General features: G+C 47.7%; 1 protein-coding gene across 5 annotated transcripts in view; it reads left to right on the forward strand.

Annotated features, from left to right (window-relative positions):
* The window catches only part of KIF13B (kinesin family member 13B), a 193,385-nt gene that overhangs the window by 122,284 nt on the left and 43,835 nt on the right, over positions 1-27,266 (forward strand). For 3 of the 5 annotated variants that reach the window (XM_084829433.1, XM_084829428.1, XM_084829430.1), the window contains exons 22-31: positions 2,454-2,624; positions 4,396-4,553; positions 6,603-6,735; positions 7,923-8,069; positions 10,819-10,848; positions 11,426-11,525; positions 13,989-14,115; positions 17,995-18,050; positions 19,907-20,031; positions 21,134-21,310. In XM_084829433.1, coding sequence (XP_084685559.1) covers positions 2,454-2,624; positions 4,396-4,553; positions 6,603-6,735; positions 7,923-8,069; positions 10,819-10,848; positions 11,426-11,525; positions 13,989-14,115; positions 17,995-18,050; positions 19,907-20,031; positions 21,134-21,310 — 1,224 coding nt within the window. The remainder of the gene's footprint in view (positions 1-2,453; positions 2,625-4,395; positions 4,554-6,602; positions 6,736-7,922; positions 8,070-10,818; positions 10,849-11,425; positions 11,526-13,988; positions 14,116-17,994; positions 18,051-19,906; positions 20,032-21,133; positions 21,311-27,266) is intronic. The other 2 variants (XM_084829429.1, XM_084829431.1) reach the window with 1 other exon arrangement.

Genomic DNA, 27,266 nt, shown 5'->3' on the forward strand with positions numbered 1-27,266 from the left:
AAGGCCCACTTGAATAAAGCAGTCTTTTCCTGTCGGTGGAAGGACAGCAGAGTGGGAGCGAGCCTAGCCTCCCTCGGCAGGGAGTTCCACAGCAAGGGAGCAGCCACCGAGAAGGCCCTCTCTCACATCATCACCAAATGTGCCTCTGAAGGTGGCACTCTTGAAAGAAGGGCCTCTCCAGAAGATCTTAGCCTAGTCTTCTTTGCAGGGAGAGATCACTGTAGTCTGGAATTAGTGACTTCAGAAAAACCATCAAGCTCCCTTTTTAAAGACATTCGCCTAATTCAGCCTTTCCTAGCCTGGCGCCCTCCAGATGTGTTGGACTACAGCTCACATCATCCCAGCCAGCACAACTCTGCTGGCCGTGGATGGTTGTTGTTGTTGTTGTTCAGTCATTGAGTCGTGTCCGACTCTTCGTGACCCCATGGACCATAGCACGCCAGGCCTTCCTGTCCTCCGCTGTCTCCCAGACTGTGCTCAAGTTCATATTCATTGCATCGGTGATGCTATCTAGCCATCTCATCTTCTGCCATCCCCTTCTCCTTTTGCCTTCAATCTTTCCCAGCATCAGGGTCTTTTCCAGGGAGTTTTCTCTTCGCATTAGGTGGCCAAAATATTGGAGCTTCAGTATCTGTCCTTCCAATGAGCACTCAGGGTTGATTTCCTTTAGGATGGACTGATTTGACCTCCTTGCAGTCCAGGGGACTCGTAAGAGTCTTCTCCAGCACCACAGTTCAAAAGCATCCATTCTTCGGCACTCAGCCTTCCTTACAGTCCAGCTCTCACAGCCATATGTTGCTACTGGGAAAACCATAGCTTTGATTAGACAAATCTTTGTCAGCAAGTGACGTCTCTGCTTCTTACTATGCTGTCTAGGTTGGCCATAGCTTTCCTCCCAAGGAGCAAGCATCTTTTAATTTCATGGCTACAGTCACCGTCTGCGGTGATCTTGGAGCCAAGAAAATAACATCTGTCACTGCTTCCATTTCTTCCCCTTCTATATGCCAGGAAGTGATGGGGCCAGATGCCATGATCTGAGCTTTTTTAATGTTGAATTTCAAACCAGCTTTGGCACTCTCCACTTTCACCCTCAACAAGAGGCTCTTATCCTCTTCGCTTTCTGCCATAAGGGTGGTATCGTCTGCATATCTGAGGTTGTTGATCATTCTCCCGGCAATCTTAATTCCGACCTGTGATTCATCCAACCCAGCGTTTCTCATGACGTACTATACATATAAGTTAAATAAGCAGGGCGACAATATACAGCCTTGTCGTACTCCTTTCCCAATTTGGAACCAATCGGTTGTTCCATGTCCGATTCGTACTGTTGCTTCTTGACCCTCGTACAGGTTTCTCAGGAGACAGGTAAGGTGGTCTGCTACTCCCATCTCTTTCAGAATTTGTCAGAGTTTGTTGTGATCCACACAATCAAAGGCTTTAGCGTAGTCAATGAAGCAGAAATAGACGTTTTTCTGGAATTCTCTTGCTTTCTCCATGATCCAGCGAATGTTGGTGATTTGATCTCTAGTTCCTCTGCCTCTTCGAAACCCCGCTTGTACTTCCGGTAGTTCTCGGTTCGCATACTGCTGAAGCCTAGCTTGTAGGATTTTGAGCATCACCTTGCTGGCATGTGAAATGAGCGCAATTGTACGGTAGTCTGAACACTCTTTGGCATTGCCCTTCTTTGGAATTGGAATATAAACTGACCATTTCCTGTCTGGAGGGCATCAGGTGAGGGAAGGCTGGCTTAATTAACAAACCCCAATTATAGTTGTTGGGTCTACAGGGTGAAACAGTTCAATTTGTTTGTCTATAAACTGCTTGCATCTAAAGATTTCAAAGTGGTGTCCACAAATCACAAAAACATAATGATAAAGACTACACAAGATGGTAATTTATCCTAGTAATGATTTTGAAGTGGAAGTTCTACTTAGGCTGGACAGTTCTGGGTAGTACAAAGCTCATGACTTCCAGCGGACAAGAATGACGTGTGTGTGTGTGTGTGTGTGTGTGTGTGTGTGTGTGTGAGTGGGGGGGTATGTTTGAATGAAGGATTTTAACTTCCTAAACTGGCTCAATTCCTTTTGAGCCATATGTGTTCAGGGAAGAAATAGGGGGCGTGGGGGAAGCTTTTTGGAATTCCTTCTAGAAGCAACACTCAGCTCTGTTTCCCCAAAGCTGGTCATCCAGTGACCCCTGGTGGAGATTTTCAGACCATTTTCTCTAGAAGTATTTCAAACCACATCCATCTGCCTCAGAAGATAAATATTAGCCTTAACAAACTAGCTTTGTCTTAGATGTAAAGGTCGCTGTATACATGTACAATTTATTTGGAGAACTAGCTTTGTCTTACCTTATATTTAAAGGTTGCTGTATAAAGGTACAGTTTCTTTCAATTTTTATTTATTCATTACAGTTAGAACAGTACTCTGTGTGTGTTCCCTTCCTCCTAGATTAAAATCCTTCAGGCGACTGGCTTGCCTCAGCATCTCTCCAACTTCGTGTTCTGTAAATACTCTTTCTGGGATCAGCTGGAGCCAGTGACGGTGGCCCCCGAAGTGGACCCCTCCCTGTCTCCCATCAGCAAGGAGCCGCGCTGCATGGTTGTCTTTGATCACTGCAATGTAATTGTGCTCTTGTTTTTACCGCCGCCGACAAAGCAGAGTGAGGGCTGGTTCGGGCTTTTCTGCATTTCATGCAGATGCATCTATTGCATGTGCACTAGTGCAGCCTTCTGGCACCCTCCAGCTATGTTCAGTCCAGGACATCTGGAGGGCACCAGGTTGGGGAAGGCTGCCTGAGTGCCTTCCAGTGAGAACTGTGAAGTATAAAGAGGACATCCATGTCACTACGGATGCAGGGAGATGCACTGGACATGTGCCAAGCTGCTGTGGTTGGCTTCTGCTTCCTGGCCAATTCAGGATCCGTTCAGGATTACTGTGTTTGATTTCATGATGAAAGTGTATGCCAGAGTGGGTGGGAAAAGTGTTTACTCACTGTGGCCATGTTCACACGTCACTTTAAGCCAGGAATCCTTGGTTATTAAATGACAGTGGGCCCGTTCTCACATAATGACAGCAACGCTTGGGTTAATAAACCCATGATTTGCCAGGTTGCTTGTGGCACCCAACTGCTTCTGGTTTGAACATCGGCCCAATCATGGGTTGCTTCATGATGTGCAAACCTGGACACTTCAGTTAAATAACCCAAAGTTGACCTACGATGAGTCGGACACGACTGAACGACTGAACAACAACAATGATTAACCTACGATTTGCTGCCGTTACATGCAAACCAAGTCAACATGAATGAGCGGCCTAGTCATGTACACAGGCTTTTTGCTCAAGCAGATAAACCAGACAGGGATAACTTAGTGTCACATCCAAACTCGAGATTATGGTTTATTGTGTCAAAAGAAGCCAGGATCCACAAGCCAGCTTTAAACCACGATTTGGAGTTGGATTATGAATCCTGACTTGTTTGGGCACAATAAATGATAGTTTTTCGGCTTTTCTCCCACACTGGAAGATGAGCAAGTGAATGAGCCCCTAATGTTGTGGGTGACACTATTAGGTCCTGTAATAGTGTTTCCAGAGTAGATACAAGGACAGAGCTGGAATCTGAGTTTGTTGCAGGGTCTGTGCCTATGTTTGTATCCTGCTGTATGACGTGTTGCTGCTAGTGAGTAGCTGCTTTAGGTTCAGTGGGCTGTCTCTAAGCAAGTACAGGCCTGCCACCCAAGGCCTGTGAGAGGAAAGTGCCATTGTTCTGAATGGGCTGTAGATCATTGATGATACATTTGAGTGCTTTCAGTTGAAAACTCTAGGTGACAACAGGTAGATTCTTCAGAGAGTGGGGGCCCTGCTGATCGTAAAACATGGGCAGGTTCAAATGCGTGAAGGTGATCCCTGAGCTGGCTTGGTTCCAGTCTGTTTTAAAAAGAGTTACTACAATATAAATATCAATAAAAACACACTTGAGAAGAGTGTGACTGCTGGTTAACGACTAGCAAGCAATATCATGCTATGCAGAACACAGAACAGTGAAACGAATTCATCTTAATTAAAAGCAGCTATAAAACAAAAGCCCCATTTGTTAATTTATGTGTGTGTTTCCCCCTGTGGATTGGCCAAGCACAAAGCTTCTTAAATTGCTGTCTGGATCCTTCTGCTATTCAATTGATTGTACTGATTTTTGCTTTCTGTAAAGTTTGCATACCAGAGCAGTAGGTCCCGAACGTTCCCGGACAGGTTTCCTGTTGTGGCTTTCTAAATGCGTTGTCAGGTTCATAGTCTGGCCCCTTATTGCAGCCTCCAGGTGTACACACATAGCAGTCAAGTGGAGTAGGAAGAGAAATGAATGACGCGCTGCCTTCTTTATCCTTTTCTGACCTAGGAATTCTCTGTCAATATTACTGAAGATTTTATGGAGTATCTTTCTGATGGTGCTTTGGCCATTGAGGTTTATGGGCACAAGCAGTGTGATCCTCGCAAAAACCCAGCACTTTGGGATTTGGGAATAATTCAAGCCAAAACACGAAGCCTCCGAGACAGGTAAAAGAAATGACATAGAATCATAGAATAGTAGGGTTGGAAGGGGCCTATAAGACCATCGAGTCCAACTCCTTGCTGGAATCCAAGTCAAAGCATCCCTGACAGAGGGCTGTCCAGCCTCGTCTTGAATGCCTCCAGCATGGGAGAGCCCACCACCTCCCTAGGTAGTTGGTTCCATTGTCATGTTGCCCGAGCAGTCAGGAAGTTTGTCCTGATGTTCAGCCAGAATCTGGCTTTCTGTAATTTGAGCCCATTCTTCCGTGTCCTGTACTCTGGGATGATTGAGAAGAGATCCTGGCCTTCCTCTCTGTGACAACCTTTCAAGGACTTGCAGAGCGCTATCCTATCTCCCCTCAGACTTCTCAAGGCTAAACAGGCCTAGTTCTTTCAGTCTCTCCTCATAGTTGGTTTTGACCTTGAAAACCCTATATGGTTCCTGCCCAGCCTGTCTTAAGGAGCGTTTCCAGCAACACCAGACAGGCCGCTTAACAAGATCAGCCTTGGATGGCCTTCTCTCTGTCCCATCAGCCAGGACAGCTAGACTGGTGGGGATGAGGGACAGGACCTTTTCTGTGGTGGCCCCCACTCTGTGGAACTGTGGAGTTCCCTAGGGAACTTTGTCATGCCCCCTCTTTAACGAGCTTCCGCCGCGCATTAAAAATGTAGTTGTTCAGGCAGGCATTTGGGGTGCCTAATAATGGCATAATTTAGAAAATGTCTTTACTGTAGAATTTTATTGTTTTAAACTGTTGTATTATATATTTTGTACATCGCCCAGAGTGGCTGAGTGACCGGCCAGATGGGCGATTAATAAATTTAATAAATAAATAAAATAAAAATAGGGCTTTGCTTCCAGTCCCCTGATCATCTTTGTTGCCCTCCTCTGAACCCTCTCCAGTTTGTCTGCATCCTTAAAGTGTGGCGCCCAGAACTGGACACAGTACTCCAGATGAGGCCTAACCAGTGCAACTAGTACTTCTTGTGATTTGGAAGCTATGCTTCTGTTAATGCAGCCCAAAATAGCATTGGCCTTTTTTGCAGCCACATCACATTGTTGGCTCATATTCAGCTTGTGATCAACAACAATTCCAAGATCCTTCTTGCTTGTAGTATTGTTGAGCCAAGTATCCCCCATCTTATAACTGTGCTTACATTACATTTAGCTGGTAAATGAATTAGAAACTTGTGAAAATCTCTGTGTCCAAGGGCAAAGGAGGAAGTTCAACAGGAAAATGGGTTAGTCCATGTGCTGCCGCCCCTCCAGTCTGTTAATCTGGAGCCAGCGCAGTGTAGCGGTGAGAGTGTTGGACTGGGAGCTGGGAGATGTGGGTTCTAGTCCCCACTAGGTCATGGAAGCTCACTGGATGGCTTTGGGCCCGTCACAGACTCTCAGCCCAACCTACCTCACAAGGTTGTTGTTGTGAGGATAAAATTGAGAGGAGAAGGATAAAGTACACCACCTTGGGTTCCTCACAAGAGGAAATAGGCAGGATATAAATGCAATAAACAAACAAACAAACAAACTTGGACTTCGAATTCAGAGGTCAAGGGGTGCCACTGCTCTAAAAACTTCTTGTCCTGCTCGGAACGTCCTCTCCTCTGCCCCTCCTTCTCCATCACTTCAATCACTACTTGGCCAAAATGTTGTGATTCTATTACAGTTGGCAGAAATCTACTCTGCAATAACTCTAGCACAGAAATTGGACATTTTTTGACACGCAAATGCATGTTTCTGCTTATAACTGGTGATAAAAAAGTGTCTTTATCTGTAGACAGAATTTGATAGTGCAAGCAATTTAGACAGAGCCACAAGGGAAGTTTGAAAGTGTTTTTCTAACTGAACTGAGGCTACACTGAAGCAATTTTCCTTACCTCCCCCCATACATACACACACACACACACACACACACTCCTCCTCCTTTTCTCTCTTGCACACATAAACACACATAGATATGCTCGCTCTCCCCCCCCCCCCATCTCAGTGCTTTTGAAATGCTCTTTCAAAAGGCAAAGTTGTATATCGCTTACGGAAGTGGTGTTTTTTTGCAGGTGGAGCGAGGTCACTCGCAAAGTGGAGCTCTGGGTTCAGATTCTGGAGCTTAATGAGAATGGGGAATACTGCCCGGTGGAGGTGATTCCAGCAAAGGACGTGCAGACAGGGGGCATCTTTCAGCTCAGGCAGGTAAGATGGAAAAGAGGACAGTCAACAAAATGAATCCATCTTACTTTGTTTGGCTTTCTGGCTTCTCTTTTTAGCTGATCAGTCAATTGATCGAATAAACACTAAGCATCATACTAGAGGCAAGGTAATCAGGAAGCGATGGGAACAATTAAGCCTAGTCGCCTTCCCCCGGCTAGTGTGCGTTCTCCCCCCGACCCTGAGTTCTCTGGTGCAGCTGTGCTGGAAGAGGAGCGGGGAGCACATAAGCCCAGGGTGGGAGGCTAGGCTGGCAGCTTGGCAGGCTGGATCACCTTCTGCTGCCAGATTCCCAGCAATTCTGCTGGGAAACAAGGTGCACAGAGAGCTGTCTGGTGGGCTGCTGTGAGTGCAGTTCTGCCGGGGTACAAGGTGTGCCCTTCCTGGACACCTGGAGGGCACCAGGTTGGGGAGGGCAGAGTTAAATGCTACTAGTGACAGAGTTGGATGCTACATAGCTCAGCAGTAGAGAGTGCAAAGTTTGCATGCAGAAGGCCCGAGGGCTCAATACAGCTGAAAGGCGCTCCAGTCGCGGGGCTGGGCAAGGCCTCTGGCGAAAGCCTGGGGGAACTGCTCCTGGGCAATGCTAGGCATGATGGACCGGCGTTTTAACTCTCAGGATAAAGCACCGTCAAGATACTTGCTGTTTTTCATGTGTAGTCCTAATGCCGAAGCTGTTGTTCTTGTCCTTTTGTGACCGGCTCCTGAGTCCTTCGGAAGGCGTGGACTATATGGGCGAAATCCAACTTAAGTCCTACTGAGACTAGACCCATTGAAATGAAGGGGAGTTAAGTTAGTCGTGACTAACTTAAACCCCATTCATTCCAATGGGTCTGCTCTCAGTAGGACTTGGGTTGGATTTTGCCCACTGTCTGAACAACCAGTTTAATGCAACCCGCTCAAGCTGCTGCATTTCCAAAGCAACGTTGCACGTCAAACTGCGGCCAGCAGAGGTCTCCCCGACACCATTTTAACTTTCTAATGTGTTTTCTGTACTATTTTTAATGTTCTTGCCTTTATTGCTTTAAATTGTTGTACACCACCTTGATGACTTTTTAGCAGAGAACGTGGGATATAAGTGTTAACAAAAAAAATCAATAACACAGTCAATAAATAAGTAAAAATGGCCTTCCCCTTCCCAACGGCATTCTCTCCCCTCTCTGGATGGGCAGGGGCAGTCACACCGGATTCAAGTGGAAGTGAAGTCTGTGCAGGAGTCGGGAACGTTGCCTCTCATGGAAGAATCCATCTTATCTGTCAGCGTGGGTTGCGTTCAGATAAGACCCATCAAGCTGCCAAAGAGTCATGAGAATCATCAGGTAAAAGAGTCCTGGCCCATAAATACATCCATAGCTCACTGAGAGGGTACCAGCTTAGCATGCAGGAGGCCCCAGGTTCAATCTCTGGCATTGCCTGTTTCAAAAAGGATCAGATAACAGGTAACGTTAGAGACCGTTCTCTGCCTGGGAGCCTGGAAAATGGTTGCCAGCCAGAGCAGGCAATACCAGCCTAGTTGGAGAAATAGCCTGGCCTCTTATAAAGCTTCGTATATTCCTGTATTCCTCGCAGCCTTGTAATTTGCGGCTGTCGTCTGAAAGGCATTGTGGTGAGGCGGGGTGGGTATTAGAGGCTGCTTCCTTGATATCTCCTCAGGCATCCTAACCTCTAGCTTTTAGTGTTTTGCTTTGTGGAGTCGTGTGTTTGTGAGGTCAGGGTGCGTCAAAGCTGGAGTCGGAGATCCCGTTGCTGTTGGAGACTGGGGGCCCCAGGCCTGCCTGACGTCTATGCTTTGGGCATCTTGTTGGAATAGGTTGGCTTGATCTGCACTGGTGTTGCCCCTCAAAATCTCTGGTGGCGGAAATATGCACAGATTGGACGCCTGTTGGATTCAACGTGCATTTGGCCCTTATCCAACAGGACCTCAAGTACACACACACATCTGGCAGACCCAGCTGTGGTTCACTCCTCAAGCAGGTGGAAAGTCTGCATAATTCTGTCCCCAACTGAATGATTCTGTCCCCTCTTCCAGAATGCTCTCAGTATGCTTATGGGTAAGCTGGGGACCAGGGGTGGGGAATGTTGCCCTCCAGATGTTGTTGGACTGTAACTCCCATCAGTCCTTGCCAGCATAGCCATGTGGCATGATGGGGGCTGCCGTTCAACAGCAACTAGAGGACAGCATGTTCCCCATTCCTGCTAGGGATTGGCGGGTCTCTCCTCGCCTTCTGTGTCTTGGCTTTGCCCCCAACAGCCTGGACCCCGGTGGCAACAACATGTCATTTGGGTGGTGGAGAGGTTGCCCTAAAAACTCACTGAACTAGAGTGGGTGGAACTTTTCATCACAAGTTTGGTTTTAACAAAGTTTTCTATAATGGAAGTTTTACATTTCTAGTACTATATGAGTGCATGCGTGTGTACAGTACAATGCAGTATCATTTTTACAACTCAACACACCGTTACATCTGGGACACTATAATGGGACTGAATAATTTATGGACATTTTTATGGCTCTCAATCATTTAAAGAATGTTTAGTTAATATATATCTGTCTTTTAGCTGATTGATTTGATGTTGAAATAAATATACATATTAATAAAACTTCAGGATAAGTGCCGTCTTGTGATATTGAAGGAAGTGTAACAGAACCTACACTTAAAAAAAGGAAACTACCACTCTTTAATTTAAAATAAGGCCATCTTTAATATTGTCTTTTATATCCTGTAGTGCAGTAGCACACAGGGACCAACAGAGCCTCCAAAAACGAAGCATTCCCTTTTCTTGCAACCCTCGTGCTTTAAAATTGACCTTCGCCCATTCATGGACTAACGCAGGGAGGGGGGACATGTGGCTGTCCAGATGTTGTTGCCCTGTAACTCCCATCATCACTGACCATTGATCGTGTTGCCTGTGGCTGATGGGAGTTGCACTCCAAACATATGGAGGGACACATGTTCCCCACCCTTGCACACTTCCTTTTTTTATTAAAAAAACCCCTCTTGCATCCCTTGACAGTTGTTGAGTCATTATGCCCACAATTTTGAAGTACACTCTATTGAACTGGGTGCGATTTTCTTATAAGTAGATATTCATTTGATTTGATTTGATTTGACTTGATTTGATTTGATTTGATTTATGGAGCTTATATGACATGTTTCAAGGCAAAGCCCTCCCAAGACAACTCACTAAAACTAGCTGAAACAGCAGACACATAAAATACACAAAACACAATCCAATTCCAAACTAAAAACGGCAGCAGTCTGAAAACCTGACACAATACCACAATAAAATGCAGACTGAAACAAACGTTTTTAAGGTCTGTGTAAAAAGTGATGTAGATGGGGCCATGCGTACCTCTTTTGGGAGAGAGTTCCAAAGTTGGGGTCACTACTGAAAAGGCCCTGACTCAAATGCCCGCCAGTCTGATGGACCTTGATGGCAGGCAAATGAGCAGAACATTTGAGGACAACCTTAAAACCTCAGGCGAGTTCATTAGGGTGCAAGCATAGGATCAGGCTGTTGAGTTTTAGTTGCATAAACTACTGCAGCCATTCCCCAACCTGGTGCTCCCCAGATGGTTTAGACTGCAACTCTCATCAGCCACAGCCAGCATGGATAATAGTCAGGGATGCTGGGAGCTGTAGTCCAAAACATCTGGAGGGCATCAGATTAGGGAAGGATGATCTACCGATTTAATGTTGGTAATTTCAGTTTGTTACACACACACACACACTATGGCAGGTGTCATCAGCTTATGGCCTTCCAGATGTTTTGGCCTACAACTCCCATCAGCCCTAACCAGCATAGGCAATGATGAGGAATGAAAGGAGTCGTAGGCAAAAATGTCCCGAGAGCCACAAGTTGCCCACCCATGGAGCATGGCTTTGATTGGGATCATAAGGAAAAATGAGTGCCACAAAGTTTTGGTGGCCGTGCTCTGTTGCAGCATGTCCCATTGCCAGACATATTAAGTAAGCCTGTTCCACTGCAGATAAGTGACCCTGCTTGGCATGTGGGCTTGGCTCCAACAACAGGTTCAAACTCACTTAAATGTGCTGATTTTTTGCTTAGGAGGAAGATGACGACATGGACAGTTACCAGGTAAGCGTACTGCTGTTCTTTTCTTCAGTCAGATGTCGGGTCCTTTGGATTTGTGGTCTAATGTTCTTTTACTTAAGAATCAACACCACACTTTCTAGTCATAACAGAGGTTGCAGGAGTCTCCATGGCCATCATTCAAGCAATACAGTGGGAGGACCTTCCTCTCCAGAAATGGGTGGCAGGGACAGAATACTGAGAAACTTGATTTTCAGTAGAAAAAGAAAAGCACGTTCAAGTTTCTTGCCCTCATAGTTGGACGACTTCACAATATGTAAACTTGAACAATACCTTTGCCAAAAGTGTCAGTTTTCATATTTGTGGCTTATGTGGAAGATGGTTAAAATGTAGGTTTGCTGCATCATAAGAAGTAAGCAACCACTGATGACTGTCCGCATAGAAGTGCCGCATCAGAACGTGGAATTTTCCGTTGCTTTCAGTGGCTGCTTCCTTGTTGGACACCTTTGAAATCTTTCCATGCAGGTGCACAGGGTCTCAGGTGCCCATCTCTGTTCACAAGCCACCATTCATTCATTCATTCATTCATTCATTTATTAAAATGTAACTAAATTCTTCACAGGACAGAGACCTGGAGAGGCTGCGTCGGAAATGGCTAAACGCACTTACAAAACGCCAGGAGTATTTAGATCAACAGTTGCAGAAACTTGTTGGAAAGCCTGGTGAGCACAAATAGAGTTATCCTCTTCATTTACTCTGAAATTTCCACCAAGGTTGTGGGAAAGAGTATAAGAGGAAGGCTACAAGGATGATGAGAGGGATTTCTGGATGATGCGTGTTATCTAGATCCATTCCAATCTGGCTTCAGGCCCAGTGATGGGACAGAGACTGCTTAGGTCGCCTTGGTGGATGATGTATGCCGGGAACTAAACAGCGGGAGTTTGTCTCTGCTGGTTCTGCTGGGTTTTTTGTTACCATTGACATGATATCCTTCTGAGGCATCTGCCTGAGATGGTACTGGGAGGCACTGTTATGTGGTGGCTCCAGTCCTTCTTGCGGGGGCAATCTCAGGAGGTGGTACTGAGGGATTCCTGTTAGGTGCTGTGTTGGTTGGCCTGTGGTGTCCCTCAGGGTTCCATCTTATCCCCCATGCTATTGAACATATACATGAAACCGCTGGGAGAGATTGCCTGGAGTTTGGGCGTTCAGTGCTACCAGTATGCTGATGACACCCAACTCTGTTTCTCCTTTCCATCCAAATCCAAGGAAGGTGTTCTAGTTCTAAATTTGTGTCTGATGCTGGTGATGGGCTGGATGAGGGTAAACAAATTGCAGCTTAATCCAGACAAGACAGAGGTGCTCCTGGTCATTCAAAAGGCAGATCGGGGAATAGGAATCCAACCTGTGCTGGATGGGTTACACTCCCACTGATGACTCAGGCTTGCATTCTGGGTGTACTCCTGGACTCGGCCCTGAACCAGGACACCTGGGTGCAGTTTCAGCGGTGGTCAGGACTGCAGGGAGTGCACAGTTACAGATTCATGTGGGGAGGTCTATCAGTGGCTGTTGGCCATGACAACTGAATGAAACCTCAATTTCAGTGTGATGTAGTGGTTAGAGTGTTGGACTGGGACTCGAGATACCCGGGTTCTAGTCCCCACTGGGCCATGAAGCTCACTGGGTGACTTTGGGCCGGTCGCTGATTCTCAGCCTAACCTACCTCATGGGGTTGTTGTGAGGATAAAATGGAAGAAGGAGGACCACGCGTTGGGCTCCTTGGAGGACAGGCAAGATATCAGTGCAACAAATAAATAAATGAATAATTTTTTGAAGGCAGTATAAATCTGAATACTGCCCACTGGGGCAAGCAACCTCCAAAAACCGTCACTGTCACGGCCTGTTTGTAAGCTTCTGAAGGCATCTGATTCACCTCTGCCAGAGTCCAGAGGGGTCCTTGGTCAGATCCAGCAAGGCGTTCCTTATGTACGAAGGTGGTGATTTAAGTCAAGTAGTGGGAGCAGTTGACACTGTGTTTCATTCCACGTGAAACCAGCTTGTCAGCTTCCTCTGGGGAAACTGAAGAATTATAGCTTTAGTGAGAAGTGCTGATTTTCCCCCTCCACCATTAGATCTCTCTGTCTCCTGCACACCATTACTGTCCTTAGGATTTCTTGTTTGGGGGAGCCACTGAAGTTAATCAAGGCGGGGGCTGTAGTTTGAACTTGCATTGTCGGTGTGCCTGAGGGAAAGCTGTCTAAGCCTCACATTCTACGGGCATGGATATGGAATTTCATTCCGTGAATGTTTATGAGGGCGCGTTTGGACAAGGATTTGTCTTTGGCATTTTAAGGTAGAGAGAATCTTGCCCCAGGGAAGCGGGTTGGGCTCATAGACCCCCTGGAGTCCCTTCCAACTTTCACACGGTATCACAGCAGTCATTTCAGTGGGGGCTGGTGGCTCCCAGGTCAGTGGAGCAGTGAATCCGCTCCGGCTTTCAGACCCTATCACCAGCGATTAAGCTATGAACAGCAGAGTAACCTATGCCCCGGATTGGAAACAGTTGGTCCCCGTTTGAACAAGAATCACTTGCAGACCCTGAACTTATGGGCTAGGGGGAGTCCCTCCCCTTTTCCCTTGGGTCCTCTGGACGCAACCATTGCTTGCGCACCAAACGGGCGCTACGCCTCCTTTCCGCGCCCTCCGTAGCTCGTCGCTCTTTGTGTCTGCGTCAAGCAGCCAGCCAGCCCTCCTCCCGCGCTCCTTCACTCCCAGGACTGCTATCTATGTCTGGAATGCTGGGAGGAGGAATCTCTGCCAGCTCCAGGGCTTGGGAGGAATGAGCGCGCTCCTCTCCCACGGACGGCTGTTCCTCCTCGGAATCAGAACTGCTCTGAGGTTCTATGGGCTCAGTGTCCACCCTGACACTCAGGCATTTGGCAGCACATGATGAGTTTTTAACCAGTCTTGGATCTGTCTTTAGTTGTGACTGACTGTTCAAAGTTGTTTTTAGTTATATATTGTCATTGTGTATATTGTCTGTGTGTTATATGCAAATGGCTTTTAAACTTTGTATATTGTATTTTAATGGTTTAATCTCTGTAAACCACCCAGGGAGCTTTGGCTATGGGGCCGTGTAGAAATGTAGTAAATAATACTAATGCTAATAAACTGTTGACCTCTTCCAGACAAGACAGAAGACGATGCGGACCGAGAGGCTCAGTTGTTAGAGATGAGGTTGACCCTGACAGAAGAAAGGAATGCCGTTATGGTGCCTTCAGCTGGCAGTGGGATTCCTGGCGCACCGGCTGAATGGTAAGGCCTCTGCAGTAAAGTAGGCCTGGAAATGGGGCAGAACGGTCACATTTATTGGCTTGCTTAGATTAAATGGACTAAATGGATTAATAGATTACATGGATTAAATGGCAAAGCCCAGAGCAGTCCATAGCCCTGGCCTACAAGGTATGCTATGTTGTGTTGTACTGGAGGAACAACAGCAAAGGCCGTAAAGGTGTGGGGAAACCTCCTTTTCCCCTTCTGAGATTCTTGAGAGATGTCGCCCAGCCATGGATGTGAAGCGACATCCAAGAGAGCGCATGGGGTGGAGAGTGGAGCCGGGGAGGCGGTGGCGGAGAGGGGAGGTGGAGAGAAAAGCAGCAAAAGCTGAGCATGTCTGAATAATTTTCCTAAGGCTCAATATAACGAAAACCCAGAAATGCTCTCTACTTAAAGCAACAGAATTATTAACCGAGCTTTAATTATGATCTTCTGTAGGAATGAAATCAATATTTATTGCTACTGCACTTTAGCTGATTTAAAAGAGAAATGTTAATGTTAATTGCCTGGTTCATTCATGTAAAAGGCCGCTCCTTACTAGCAGTACTGCACCTATCAGAACGTTGCACTGGGTTCCGGGTTTCACATCCCCGAGTTCTCTTTAGTCAGCAAATATGCCATGAAATCTTTCGTTCTGAACATTGGTAATAGAGTCAAGCCCAGCCTGCCGTCACTGGAGCTGCAATTATCAAGAAACCAGGAGACACTGTGCATAATACGAGATTGAGGTCTGGTTAAGAAAGCGAGCCTTCAGCCAGTAAGTCCCCAGTTCAAATATCATGTCAACCATGAACTTGAAGAGTGGTCTTAGGCAAGCTACTGTCCTCCCCACCCCCCTCAATTTCCAATGGGGAATAATAAAGCCCTGCCTTTAAGGGCTCTTGTAAAGATTACTGCGATAAAGTTTGTGAAATGCAGGGGAAATGTATTGTAAAATGATAATCATTAGTATTTGTATAACTTGGACTGCCAAATTTTAACTCCCTTGAAGTTAAGGTTGAAATCAGAGTTCTAGTTAAAGCATCTCTTTTTTTAATGGCATTGGTCCTTTACGGCGCAGTCCTGTCGACTGTGCCTTTGCTGCTCGGAAGCTTCCAAACCTGGAGGCTTCTGAGATTCCTATGCCCTGCCTCCTGCCCTATGCCAGGGTGAGAGGAGTGGTGGAGGCGATCTTCCCCTCCCCATGCTCCATCTATGGTGATCTTTGCTAGAGGGGCTTTTCAGTCCCTCTAGCACAGACGCTTTGGAGGGGAAGGAGGCTCAAGATACCTCGTATCCTGACCTCTCCAGTCTCCTCCCCTCCCCACCCACTGGAATGCACCCTTTCCTTCTCTTCTTCCAAGGTCTCTTTTCCAGACTCGGAGGGCAGCAGGTGTGGTTCTTTCTCCACCAGTTGCAAGGGAGTGGGGGCAGGGGGGCAGATCTCTGACTCCCCTTTCCATGGTCAGAGCACAGTTTCAGAAGGGGTTTTCTGAGTAATCCTTTGGTCCCTGGACGCTCACCCAGGGACCATGGGATTGCTCTCTAAGTGATATGAGGCACTTCCTGTCTCACAATCTTTTTAAGATTGTTCTTTTCAAGGTGCACACGAGTGTGAATGTTGGAAACACATGTATGGTACAGAGCTGTGATTGCTGACCACTTCCTCTTCTTCTTCCTCTTCTTCTTCTTCTGTACATCTCCCTTTTGAGTATGCATTCAGTAGTGAACTGGGCTTTGCCCCAACCTCATATGTGAACTGGCCTTTCCCCGTGTGTGTTCCATGATCTCTGTTGCACTGTCTAAGTATAGAAATGGGTTCTAGTGTAGAATTCAGGTGCCTGAGAATCTCGCCTTTCATTTTTAAAGATCAAGCTTCTAACCCTTAAGGCTGTATCATAGAATGATAGAATAGTAGGGTTGGAAGGGGCCTACAAGGCCATCGAGTCCAACCCCCATAAAGAGAATCTTGCAGGTGTGGGCCGTGCCAAGTGACAGAAGGCAGAGGCAGGGTGTGGGATGGGGGTGGGTGAGTATGGGTTTTTTTCTGGTATGTGGAATATACAATTTTCCTGGTATGTGTAATATATACAACTCTGTTTTTAATGGACAAAATGCAGGTAGATTCATAGCCATATCACTCACTCACTCACTCACTCACTCACTCACAGTTCATATACCCCACCCTTCCTCCAAAGTAGGAGCACAGAGTGGCTTACAAATATTAAACAACAATAAAATCCTACTGTTAAAATAAAACTGTTAAAACATGACAATAATAATCTATCAGAGAGACAGAGAAACAAACAAGTCAGGAGTCAAACAGTTGTGTAAACAAAAAAAACATTAACTTAACATTTAAACTTAATGTTTAAAAATATTCACAGTAGGGGCTAATCACACCTCTCCTGGGATGCCCCAATTCCACAAATGGGGGGCCACCACTGACAATGCCTATCTCGGGTCCCCGCCCTCCTCACCTCAATTAGCATGGCATCTCCTGCAGATCGGAGAGCTCTAGTTGGCTGGCAAAAGGGGAGGTGCTCCCTCAGGCACCTGGGCCTCAAGTCATTACACAAAGGCAAACCTGAGTTTGCTACTAAGTGACAAGAGGAAGCTGTGGCCAATTGCTGCTTTCAGATAAGTATACTTGTACAAATCACATATTCACAAGTTGGTTGTATTTGTGCTTTGACGTTACGTGTTTCAGAGAGCAATCCTGTGGCCTCTAGACAGCATCCGGGGGGCCACAGGATAGCTCGGATTCCTGGATCTGACATCAGAGGCAGTGCTCCAACCTTGGACCCAGGAGTCCGAGCTCTCCTCCCCTGCCCCCTTACAGCTGGCACAGAGAGAACTATGCTAGCTGCCTCTCCAAGGCCACAAAAGCAACCTCAGAGGGAAGGGAAGGGAAGGGAAGGGAAGGGAAGGGAAGGGAAGGGAAGGGAAGGGAAGGGAAGGGAAGGGAAGGGAAGGGAGAGGGGACGTGCTGATGGGTGGGGAGGGGAGGAGGCAGCTTAGGCCATTTCCCTGGACTCCTCAGCCTCCCTCCCTCCCTCCCTCCCCGACACCTCAGCTAGATGGGTGAAAATGTTGATCTAGCTGAAAGACAGAGTGGGCGGGGTGCAGAGATGAAGATTGCCTCCGCACTCCTCCCACTCTGCATAGGATGCCCGTCATCCCCCGAGTTCGGAGGGGATGGAAATCCTGATCGGATTGCATCCTAAGTAAACAACTGCACCTAGAAATGTAATATGAGGTGGTCCTCCAAGCAGTGGGTCTCTCCCCACACCTCAGGGTGTGCATGGGCTCTTGAAGATTTTGCCACAGCAACTTTTTGGATGTTTGTGGAGTTGATGTCGAAAATGGGGGCGCATCTTGCAACTGCCCCCAAATCAACCCCAAAAGAGAAGGAGCTGCTCCTGAGGCTGTAGGGCAGCTGCTTTGCCCACAGACCATTTTCTGCTCTTTGTTTTCTTCATGTAGCTATGAAAGCAAGAGGCACTTGATTCCTGCAGTCCACTCCCTGCAATATCAGTGTAACTGGAGCAGGCTTTTTTGCAGTTCTTTGACTATATACGTTGGAGTCAGTAGCCAAAATAAGTTTCTGAGCATTTGAGAACAACACACACACACACATTTCTGCTATTGAGAATGCAGCCTTGGCTGAAAATTGGCATGGGAAGTACCAATTGTCCTCGGCGTCGACAAGAGTAAATGTAAGATAACGCCAGTCACCAAGGTTATCGTTGCCTTGACCTACAATTCCATGGGCACTGAATGGAATATACAGTTGCTGTCCAGCACAGGGACGCGTCTTGCATGAAGTCTGCCTCGATTGATATGCCAGTGCTGCCCATGTCTCTTGTTCCCTTTTAGGACACCTGTGCCTGGCATGGAGACGCACATTCCGGTCATTTTCCTTGATTTAAATGGTAAGTTGCAGCACAGGCCAACGGAGTGAAACGAGGAGCAACCCTCAGAGATGCGAACAACTCAGTGAAAGGAATACAGGCATGATTCTATTGAGCCACAGGCTGGTGGATGCATCCCAGTCCAGCAAGCCGTTATTAGGGATCTGGTCCACCCTCTGCTCCTCCCGTCCTGCACAGAGCGTTCACATTTTGTCTCTGCCCATGCAGCCTCAGCAGTGTCACGACGCTGTGTCCAGTTCTGGTCACCACACCCAAAAAACGATGTTGCAGAGCTGGGAAAAGTGCAGAAAAGAAAAGAGGAACTAAAAGGATCCAGGGGCTGGAGCATCTCCCCTGTGAGGAGAGGTTACAATGTTTGGGGCTTTTTATCTTAGAAAACAATATGAATGAGGGGAGACAGGATGGAGGTGTACAAAATTATGCCTGGTGTGGAGAATGTGGATAGAGGGACAATTTTCTCCCTCTCTCATAATGCTAGAAGCCAAAGAGATCATCCCATAAAGCTCATTGGTGGGAGATTCAGGGCAGATAAAAGGAAGGAGTTCTTCATACAGCCTATAGTTAAACTATGGAATTCGCTACCACAAGATGTGGGGATGGCCACCGTTTTGGATGGCTTTAAAAGGGGGGTTAGACACATTCCTGGAGGAGAAGGCTATCAATGTCTACTAGTCTTGATGGCCATGTGCTACCTCCAGTATCAGAGGCAGTATGCCTGTGTACACCAGCTTCTGGGGAACATGGGCGGGAGGGTGCTCTTGCACTCATGTCCTGCTTGTGGGTTTCCTGTGGGCAGCTGGTTGGCCGCTGTGTGCGCAGAGTGCTGGACTAGATGGACCCTTGTTCTGATCCAGCAGGGCTCTGATGTTCTTGTGTTCTTAACCCTGCAGGGGGCTGCAGGTGTGGCTGTCCCTTTTTTAAAAAAAACCTTTCAAGGTGCAATCGCATGCATGCTTAGACAAAACAAGTCCTATAGCCCAGCATTCTCCAGCCGGCAGGAATTGTGGGACTTTTTTCTGGCTAAAAACGCATAGGATGGTGCCCTTAGTCGTAAAGCACTGCTGGTATGTGAGAGAATGCATACCACGAGCAGCCGCACTGATTTCGCACTCCACTATGGAAGCTGCACGCGTGTCTCCCCATGGGAATCAGAGGGCAGAAAGAGCGCTGCCCGTGGTGCGGATGCTTCACTCTGTGCCTGGACGCAGCACTATAGCTACACAACCAGTGAGTTCATGAGCATCTAGTCACACCCTTGGCAGCTATCTTGGGCAGCGGTGGAGGCAGCTGGAGGTCAGGGGAACTGGGTGTCCTGCTTCCATTGCTCAAATTGCTGCATGATAATTGCCCGGGGTGTTGATCCCTCCCCAGTCTGCAAGGCTGCTGGGGACAAGGAGGAGATGAGCACAGCTCATTCAGTTTGCTCACGGACAATGTGCAGCATCTGCCTCAGGGATCCCTTGGTCCCTTACAGTGCCACGATGCTCTCATTTCTCTTCCCGCAACAGACAAACGTGACTACTCTATTGAACTGGAATCTCTCAGCTCTGTTATTTATCTAGCAGAATGTCTACTGTCATGATGACTTGGGGTGGCATACAATGCACAGATTGCTATTGGTAGAAGCCTAGTTTTAGCATGGAAGTGTTTGGGTTTTGCCGGTACTGTGGAGCACCTTGTCTGAAGGGCTCGTACCAGAAGCCTGTACCGCACTTTATCCTTGCAGCAAGAATGAAATGTGTGGTGCCGGGAGAGGGAGGGAGTTGTCCAGGCCTTCCTAGTGAGCTCGCAGGCCGTCCTGCACTGCAGGTGCTCACCAGATCCCCATCTCTTTCTCTTTCCCTCCCTCCCTGTAGCAGATGACTTCAGCTCTCAGGATAACCTCGATGAGCCGGAAGCTGGAGGCTGGGATGCCACCCTTGCTGCTGAGGACGAAGACGAATTCTTCGAACTGCAGATTGTGAAGCACCACGAGAGTGAGGTAGGGCGCGGTGCAGGGCACTGTGGGCCAGGCAAGGCCCTGGGCAGGATGCAGTGGGGTCTTCCGTGCGGCCAACCCCTGCCGGTCCCCGGATGTGTGCAGCCCCGTCATTGACAGCTGCAAGGTAGCGCTTCTAGGGGGCAACCTGCCCCTTCCAGAAAGGAGCAGTTCCGCTTGCTTGGGGGCTTGCCCCCATCTGTGCGGGAGGCCCTCATTGGGTCCTGCCCCCTGTTTCCCTTGCGATCAACAGATCAGCGTTCCAATAATCACAGGACAGAAACATCCAACAGCTGCTCTTCCCATAAAACAAGCCGCACCGCGTTCCCAGTGGCCCACACTCATCCAAGGCACTCACGCTAGCTCAGCCATAACGTACCCTAGAAGCAGCTGAAGAGAGGCAACCTCATCCGCATTGGGGTGGAAAACCTGTGTCTGGGCTGTACCCCTTTCGACCACAAGTGGGGAAATTGCCTTGTTGGATGTTCCTTCGAGCCAAAACATTCCCTGCATGCAGAAACTGGCACATCAGGAAGGAGGGTTCTAGCCTTGCCTTCTCCCTGATCTGTTAGTTTTCTTTGTGCAGGGATATTATTACTACTACAGCAACAACAACCAGTCTGCCTCCATGTGAGCCCATTGCACCGCCTCGTTGCAGAATAAGTCTTGGTCTTGGAGGAGCACATTTTGCATTGTGCGTTATCATCGCACTTTTTCATTCATTCGCAAGGAGCACGCCGGCAGAGCCCTTCTTGGGACGCCCGGTCACATGCTGGACTCCTGCCTCTCCAGGGGCCCCAGGTTCAGGAGCCACTGAGGCCAGAGCAGGGATCGAGCGCTTCCCTTGAGGAAATGGCTTTCAAGGCCATGTGCAGGTTGCACGGTTCTCCGATACGTCTCCTGGGCATCCAGCAGTGGCTGTGGCTTTCCAGGGTGTGACTGAATGCTGTAAAATGCGCACCAGCATGATCGCCATACACGTGTGGGTGGCCTGCTCTTTCCTACACTTCCCATGCTGCCCCCAAGCATATGGGGAGCAAAGTCTTTTCGTGGCACAACGTTTGGCTTGGCTCAGGCTCACCTTCATTGTCGGGGGATTTTGCAGGCAAAGGCCGCAGCTTCTTGGGACTCCACCGTCCACGACTGCGCGCAGCTCAGCAGAGGGACGGCAGCAGAGCAGAGGGTCTTTCTCATCGTGCGAGTGACGGTGCAGCTCAGCCATCCCGCGGAAATGCAGCTCGTCCTTCGTAAGCGCATCTGTGTCAGCGTCTATGGCAAGCAGGTACATCCCTTAAAGCAGGGGTGCAGAACTTTCAGCCCTGGGGCCCAAACCAGCCCTCCTGGGGTCCTAATCTGGCCCTCCGGGATTTCCCAGATGACCACGCTGCTTGCCCTGGCCATACCCCCTCTCCCCCAACCCCGAAGCCGCTGAGATTGTAAGAATCGCCTTCCTGGATCAGGCCAAGGGTCCATCCAGTCCAGCATAGCAGCCAGCCAGATATACTAGTGCTCAAGGCAGCTGGCAACAAAATGAAAATACAATGACTACATTCTAGTTAAAGCTTGCTCTTTATTGTCCCAAGTTCAGATCTGGAGCGCAGAATGGCTTCTCTTCCTATTGCTTTTCCCCATTATGAATATGGTATTCATAATGTGAAAGTTCCACTGAGCAGTCATGGCCTACAGCCCTTGATAGACGCTGACCTCTGTGGATTTGTCCAATCCTTTTTCTTTTTTTTTTATCTTATAGACATCACCACATCTTATGGCAGTGAATTCTGCAAGCTAGCCTTCCCCAACTTCCTTCCCTCCAGATGGGTTGGACTACAGCTCCCAGCATGCCCCAGCCAGCCCTCCAGGGCTGGCTGGGGCATGCTGGGAGCTGTAGTCCAACCCATCTGGAGGGAAGGAAGTTGGGGAAGGCTGCTATAAGCAGTTGGGTTTTGGGTGGTGTAGGAGTGTCCAAGAGTAAATTATGCCATCAACTCTTTTAGGGGCCAAGAACCCTTGGCTTCCTCTCTAGATTCCAGGCATGGTAAACCAGAGCAACCATTGTTGCAGCCTGATGTTCTCGTGAATTTCGCCAACCTTCTGTTATTTGACACCGTCCTGGGCTGAGTTATCGGGAACATCAAGAGGGCTTCCTTAAAAATATTTTCCGAGGCATCACTCTTCCTGCTCAGTGAGGTTTTACGGCTGCCTGCTTAGGCTCCCTTCCTGTGTCCCTAAAGATGGTGGCTTTGGATCTGATTGAAAGACCGGTGGGAACTCGGATATACTTGCAGAGCTTCTGCTGCATGCAAAGGCTCCTCTGTCTGCTTTCCTGGGTTTGCGCTGCGTACAGTGGGGTGCATTCTCAGAAGTGTGCCGGCCATCGCAATGAACAGGAGATCAAAGATGATTAGGCATAGTTGTGATCTGGCCACGTCTCAAGGATTACGTGCCATCAGAGTTAGTCTCTCTTAACATGGTAGGGGCCGGAAGGATTGAGGTGAAGCTTTGCTTTCCATTAACGATGGCTTCGTCAAGAGAAATTGCTGCCTTTCGGTTTAGTATCTCCAAGGAAAGCACCAGAGTAAATGGTGTTGGCCTTTGGTTTACCATTTCTCCTCCAGTTCTTTGCTCTCAAATCCTGCTTCTAAGTGCCACCCCTGGAGATTCAAGAAGGCGGGAATCCCTTGGTTTCCACCATCACTGAGTGGCTTTAGGACTCCAGCTTGGAGCAATCCCAATGGCCAGCCCTCCTGCCTTACTGACTCTTTTCCTTTCCTTTCCTTTCCTTTCCTTTCCTTTCACTCTTCCTTGCTCCTGACTCCACTGCAGTCACTAGAACACTGCATAGAGGCTCCAGAAGGGTAGTAATCGATTACCACTACAGCATCTTTTTCTGCGTGGCTTCGATGTGTGTAAGAAACAGAAGTATTGAAGAGGTTGTCTGCATCGGGTGCCGCTGAAATAGATATTTCATCCCCTGGGGACTTTAACAGGCAGCATTTGATAGGTTGTACCTTCATGAGCTTTTCTGCATGTTAGCAAAATACGCTTCAGCATGTCTAGGTTGCCCGCTGGTCATCCCATCTCTCATCATCCTACAGAGTCCATTTTGTTTCAGTGGCATTTGTGATGGGGCCTTTTTCTCTTGCTGTTGTGTTGAGATGTTGCTCTTGTGATTTGAACCTGGGCCATGTGCGTGGGCACCTGCTTTTTCTGCCTTGCTCATTTCTTTCTTGCTCTACAGCCAGTGTGGTGTAGTGGCGAGAGTGCTGGACTGGGAATTGGCAGATCTAGGTTCTAGTCCCCACTTGGCCATGGAAGCTCACTGGGTGACTTTGGGCCAGTCACTATCTCTCAGCCCAGCCTACCTCACAGGGTCGTTGTTGTGAGGATAAAATGGAGAGGAGAAGGTGAATGTACGCCACCTTGGGTTCCTTAAGGAGGAAAAAAGGTGAGATATAAATGTAATAAATAAATAAAAATAAATAAATACAACAGCTGGTGGGTGGGTGGAGCGCAGGTAGAAAGTGGAGGCTTAAGTAAACTTCGGAGATTGTCCTCCCACAATACCTGATCATGTAAGGGGGCCGTTGCTGAGAGCAGCTTTGGATGCCAAGGGGACTCCTACATCTGCACAAAATAGATCTTTTGAACTTCCCTGGTAGGAGCACCTTCTATCATCCTCCACGTGTGCTCAGGTCATCAGGGGAGGCCCTGCTCCAAGGCCCACTCCTGTTTGAGGTTAAGCAAGTGTCTGTGAATGGAAGGCCTTCTCAGCTGCTGCACTCTCCTTGTGGAGCGCTCCCCTAGGAAGCCCCACCTGGCACATGCTTGCACTCATGCGCCTGCCCCCTGTCTTTAGGGGAGCAGTTAAGACTCTCCTGTCTTTCAAAACACCACTGAACTATGATGTGGGTGAGTTCTCTTGCTGTTGCTTTTCCACTCTGAAGCTTGTGGTGTTTTGCTCTTTTTCTGATGGTTCATGGCAGCTTTTCCCAACCTGCCCCCCTCCAGATGTGTTGGACTACAGCTCCCAGAATCCCCCAGCCAGCTTTGCTGGCGGGGATTCTGGGAGTTGCAGTCCAACACATCTGGAGGGCACCAAGGTGCAGAAGGCTGGAGATAGTTTTATTTCCTTAACTTATATTGTTCTTAAGTTGCCTTTTTGAGCTGCCTTGTGGACTATAAGGTCGAACATGAGTTTAAAACAAAAGCACTGACAATATCCCCATGCAGGATAGCTTGAGCATTGCTCTGCTGGGGAGACGGGACAGATTCCTTTAGCACATGAAAGGGACAAAAAGGAAATAAGAACCAAGCGCCCCAGGACTCCAATTCACACCGTCAGTTATCCTGGGATGATAACACAACCCCCTGAATACACTTACGTCTCTGATTTGCCAACACATCCGTTCTGTAACTGGGGTTTTCAAGGACCTCTTTGAAACTGGAGGGCAAAGCTCCTCCTACCCACCTGCCACTTAACCTACACTTGCAAGAGATGAGACTGAAGAGTGACGTCCGTGTCTTGTGGTCTGCCAGGGATTCCCCCGCCACACACACACACTCAGGTACCCCCAGGGTAGCCTGGTAAGACTTTCAAAGCAAATAAAACTTCACCGCCTGGGTTCTGGGGCCTCCCTATATACCCGTGGAGGAAAGTGGACCACAGATGTGACAGCTGCAGTTCTGTATGTTATTTACTTATTTATTTATTTATTTATTTATTTATTTTCTATACCGCCCAATAGCTGAAGCTCTCTGAGCAGTTCAGAAAAATTAAAACCAAAAAGCACACAACAAAACAATATAAAATATATAAAACATTAAAAACAATGCAACCAGACTAAAACCAGAATAAAACCTAGCCGCAGTGCAGTGATTTAAAATACAGATTTATTTTAGCTTTTAGCAAAGCTAAAAGTCTAGAAAACTGAAATACTAAAATGCCTGAGAAAATAAAAAGGTCTTCACCTGGTGCTGGAAAGAATACAAATGTCGGTGCCAGGCAAACCTCACTAGGGAGTTCATTCCACAGCCAGGGTGCCACAGCAGAAAAGGCCCTCCTCCTAGTAGCCACCTGCCTCACTTCCTTTGGCAGGGGGTCATGGAGGAAGCCCCTTCATGGATCACTGCCTTGTTGTGGCGAAGGGGCTTGCGTAACTCAGTGAAGCCATAAGCTATGCCGTGCAGGGCCACCCAAGACGGACAGGTCATGGCAGAGAGTTCTGACAAAATGTGGTCCACTGGAGAAGGAAATGGCAACCCACTCCAGTATTCTTGCCAAGAAAACCCCATGGAACGTATCACAAGGCTAAAAGAGATGACGCCGGAAGATGAGCCCCTCAGGTCGGAAGGTGTCCAATATGCTACTGGGGAAGAGCAGAGGGTATTTCCAAGTAGCGCCAGAAAGAGTGAAGCGGCTGGGCCAAAGCCGAAAGGACACTCAGCTGTGGATGTGTCTGGTGGTGAAAAGAAAATCCGATGCTGTAAAGAACAATATTGTTTAGGAACCTGGAATGTCAGATCAATGAATCAAGGTAAGCTGGAGGTGGTCAAACATGAGATGGCAAGATTGAACATCGACATCTTGGGAATCAGCGAACTCAAATGGACAGGCATGGGCGAATTTAATTCAGGTGACCATCATATCTACTATTGTGGGCAAGAATCCCTTAGAAGAAATGGAGTAGCACTCATAGTCAACAAAAGGGTGGGAAAAGCAGTACTGGGGTACAATCTTAAAAATGATAGAATGATCTCAGTACGAATCCAAGGCAAACCATTCCACATCACAGTAATTCAAGTCTATGCCCCAACCACTGAGGCCGAAGAAGCTGAGGTTGATCGGTTCTATGAAGACCTACAACACCTTCTAGAACTAACACCAAAAAAAGATGTCCTCTTCATCATAGGGGATTGGAATGCTAAAGTAGGAAGTCAAGAAATCACCGGGATAACAGGCAGGCATGGCCTTGGTGTACAAAATGAAGCAGGACAAAAGCTAATAGAGTCTTGCCAAGAGAACACGCTGATCATAGCAAACACTCTTTTCCAACAGCACAAAAGGCGACTCTACACATGGACGTCACCAGATGGTCAATATCGAAATCAGATTGATTATGTCCTTTGCAGCCAAAGATGGAGAAGCTCTATACAGTCAGTAAAAACAAGACCTGGAGCTGACTGTGGCTCAGATCATGAGCTGCTTCTTGCAAAATTTCGGCTGAAATTGAAGAACGTCGGGAAAACCACTAAGCCGTTCAGGTATGACCTAAATCATATCCCTGATGAATATACAGTGGAGGTGAGGAATAAATTTCAGGGATTAGACCTGATAGACAGAGTGCCTGAGGAACTATGGACGGAGGTCCGTAACATTGTTCAGGAGGCAGCAACGAAATCCATCCCAAAGAAAAAGAAATGCAAGAAAGCCAAGTGGCTGTCTGATGAGGCTTTACAAGTAGCTGAGGAAAGAAGGGAAGCGAAAAGCAAGGGAGAAAGGGGAAGATATACCCAACTGAATGCAGAGTTCCAGAGAATAGCAAGGAGAGACAAGAAGGCCTTCTTAAATGAACAATGCAAAGAAATCGAGGAAAACAACAGAATGGGAAAGACTAGAGATCTCTTCAAGAAAATTGGAGATCTCAAGGGAACGTTTTGTGCAAAGACGGGCATGATAAAGGACAAAGAAGGCAGGGACCTAACAGAAGCAGAGGAGATTAAGAAGAGGTGGCAAGAATACACAGAAGAACTATACAGGAAAGATCTGAATGTCCCTGATAGCCATGATAGTGCGGTCACTGAACTTGAGCCGGACATCCTAGAGAGTGAAGTCAAGTGGGCCTTAGGAAGCATTAGTAACAACCAAGCTAGCGGAGATGACAGTATTCCAGCCGAGCTATTTAAAATCCTAAAAGATGATGCTGTTAAAGTGCTGCATTCAATATGCCAACAAATCTGGAACACTCAACAGTGGCCACAAGACTGGAAAAGGTCAGTTTACATTCCAGTTCCAAAGAAGGGCAACGCCAAAGAGTGTTCAAACTACCGCACAATTGCGCTCATTTCACATGCCAGCAAGGTGATGCTCAAAATCCTACAAGCTAGGCTTCAGCAGTATGCAAACCGAGAACTACCGGAAGTACAAGCTGGGTTTCGAAGAGGCAGAGGAACTAGAGATCAAATCGCCAACATTCGCTGCATCATGGAGAAAGCAAGAGAATTCCAGAAAAACGTCTATT

Source organism: Heloderma suspectum, chromosome 1 (genome assembly GCF_057233095.1).
Source record: "Heloderma suspectum isolate Gila_16-S chromosome 1, 16-S_ref, whole genome shotgun sequence".
NCBI classification, from domain to species: domain Eukaryota; kingdom Metazoa; phylum Chordata; class Lepidosauria; order Squamata; family Helodermatidae; genus Heloderma; species Heloderma suspectum.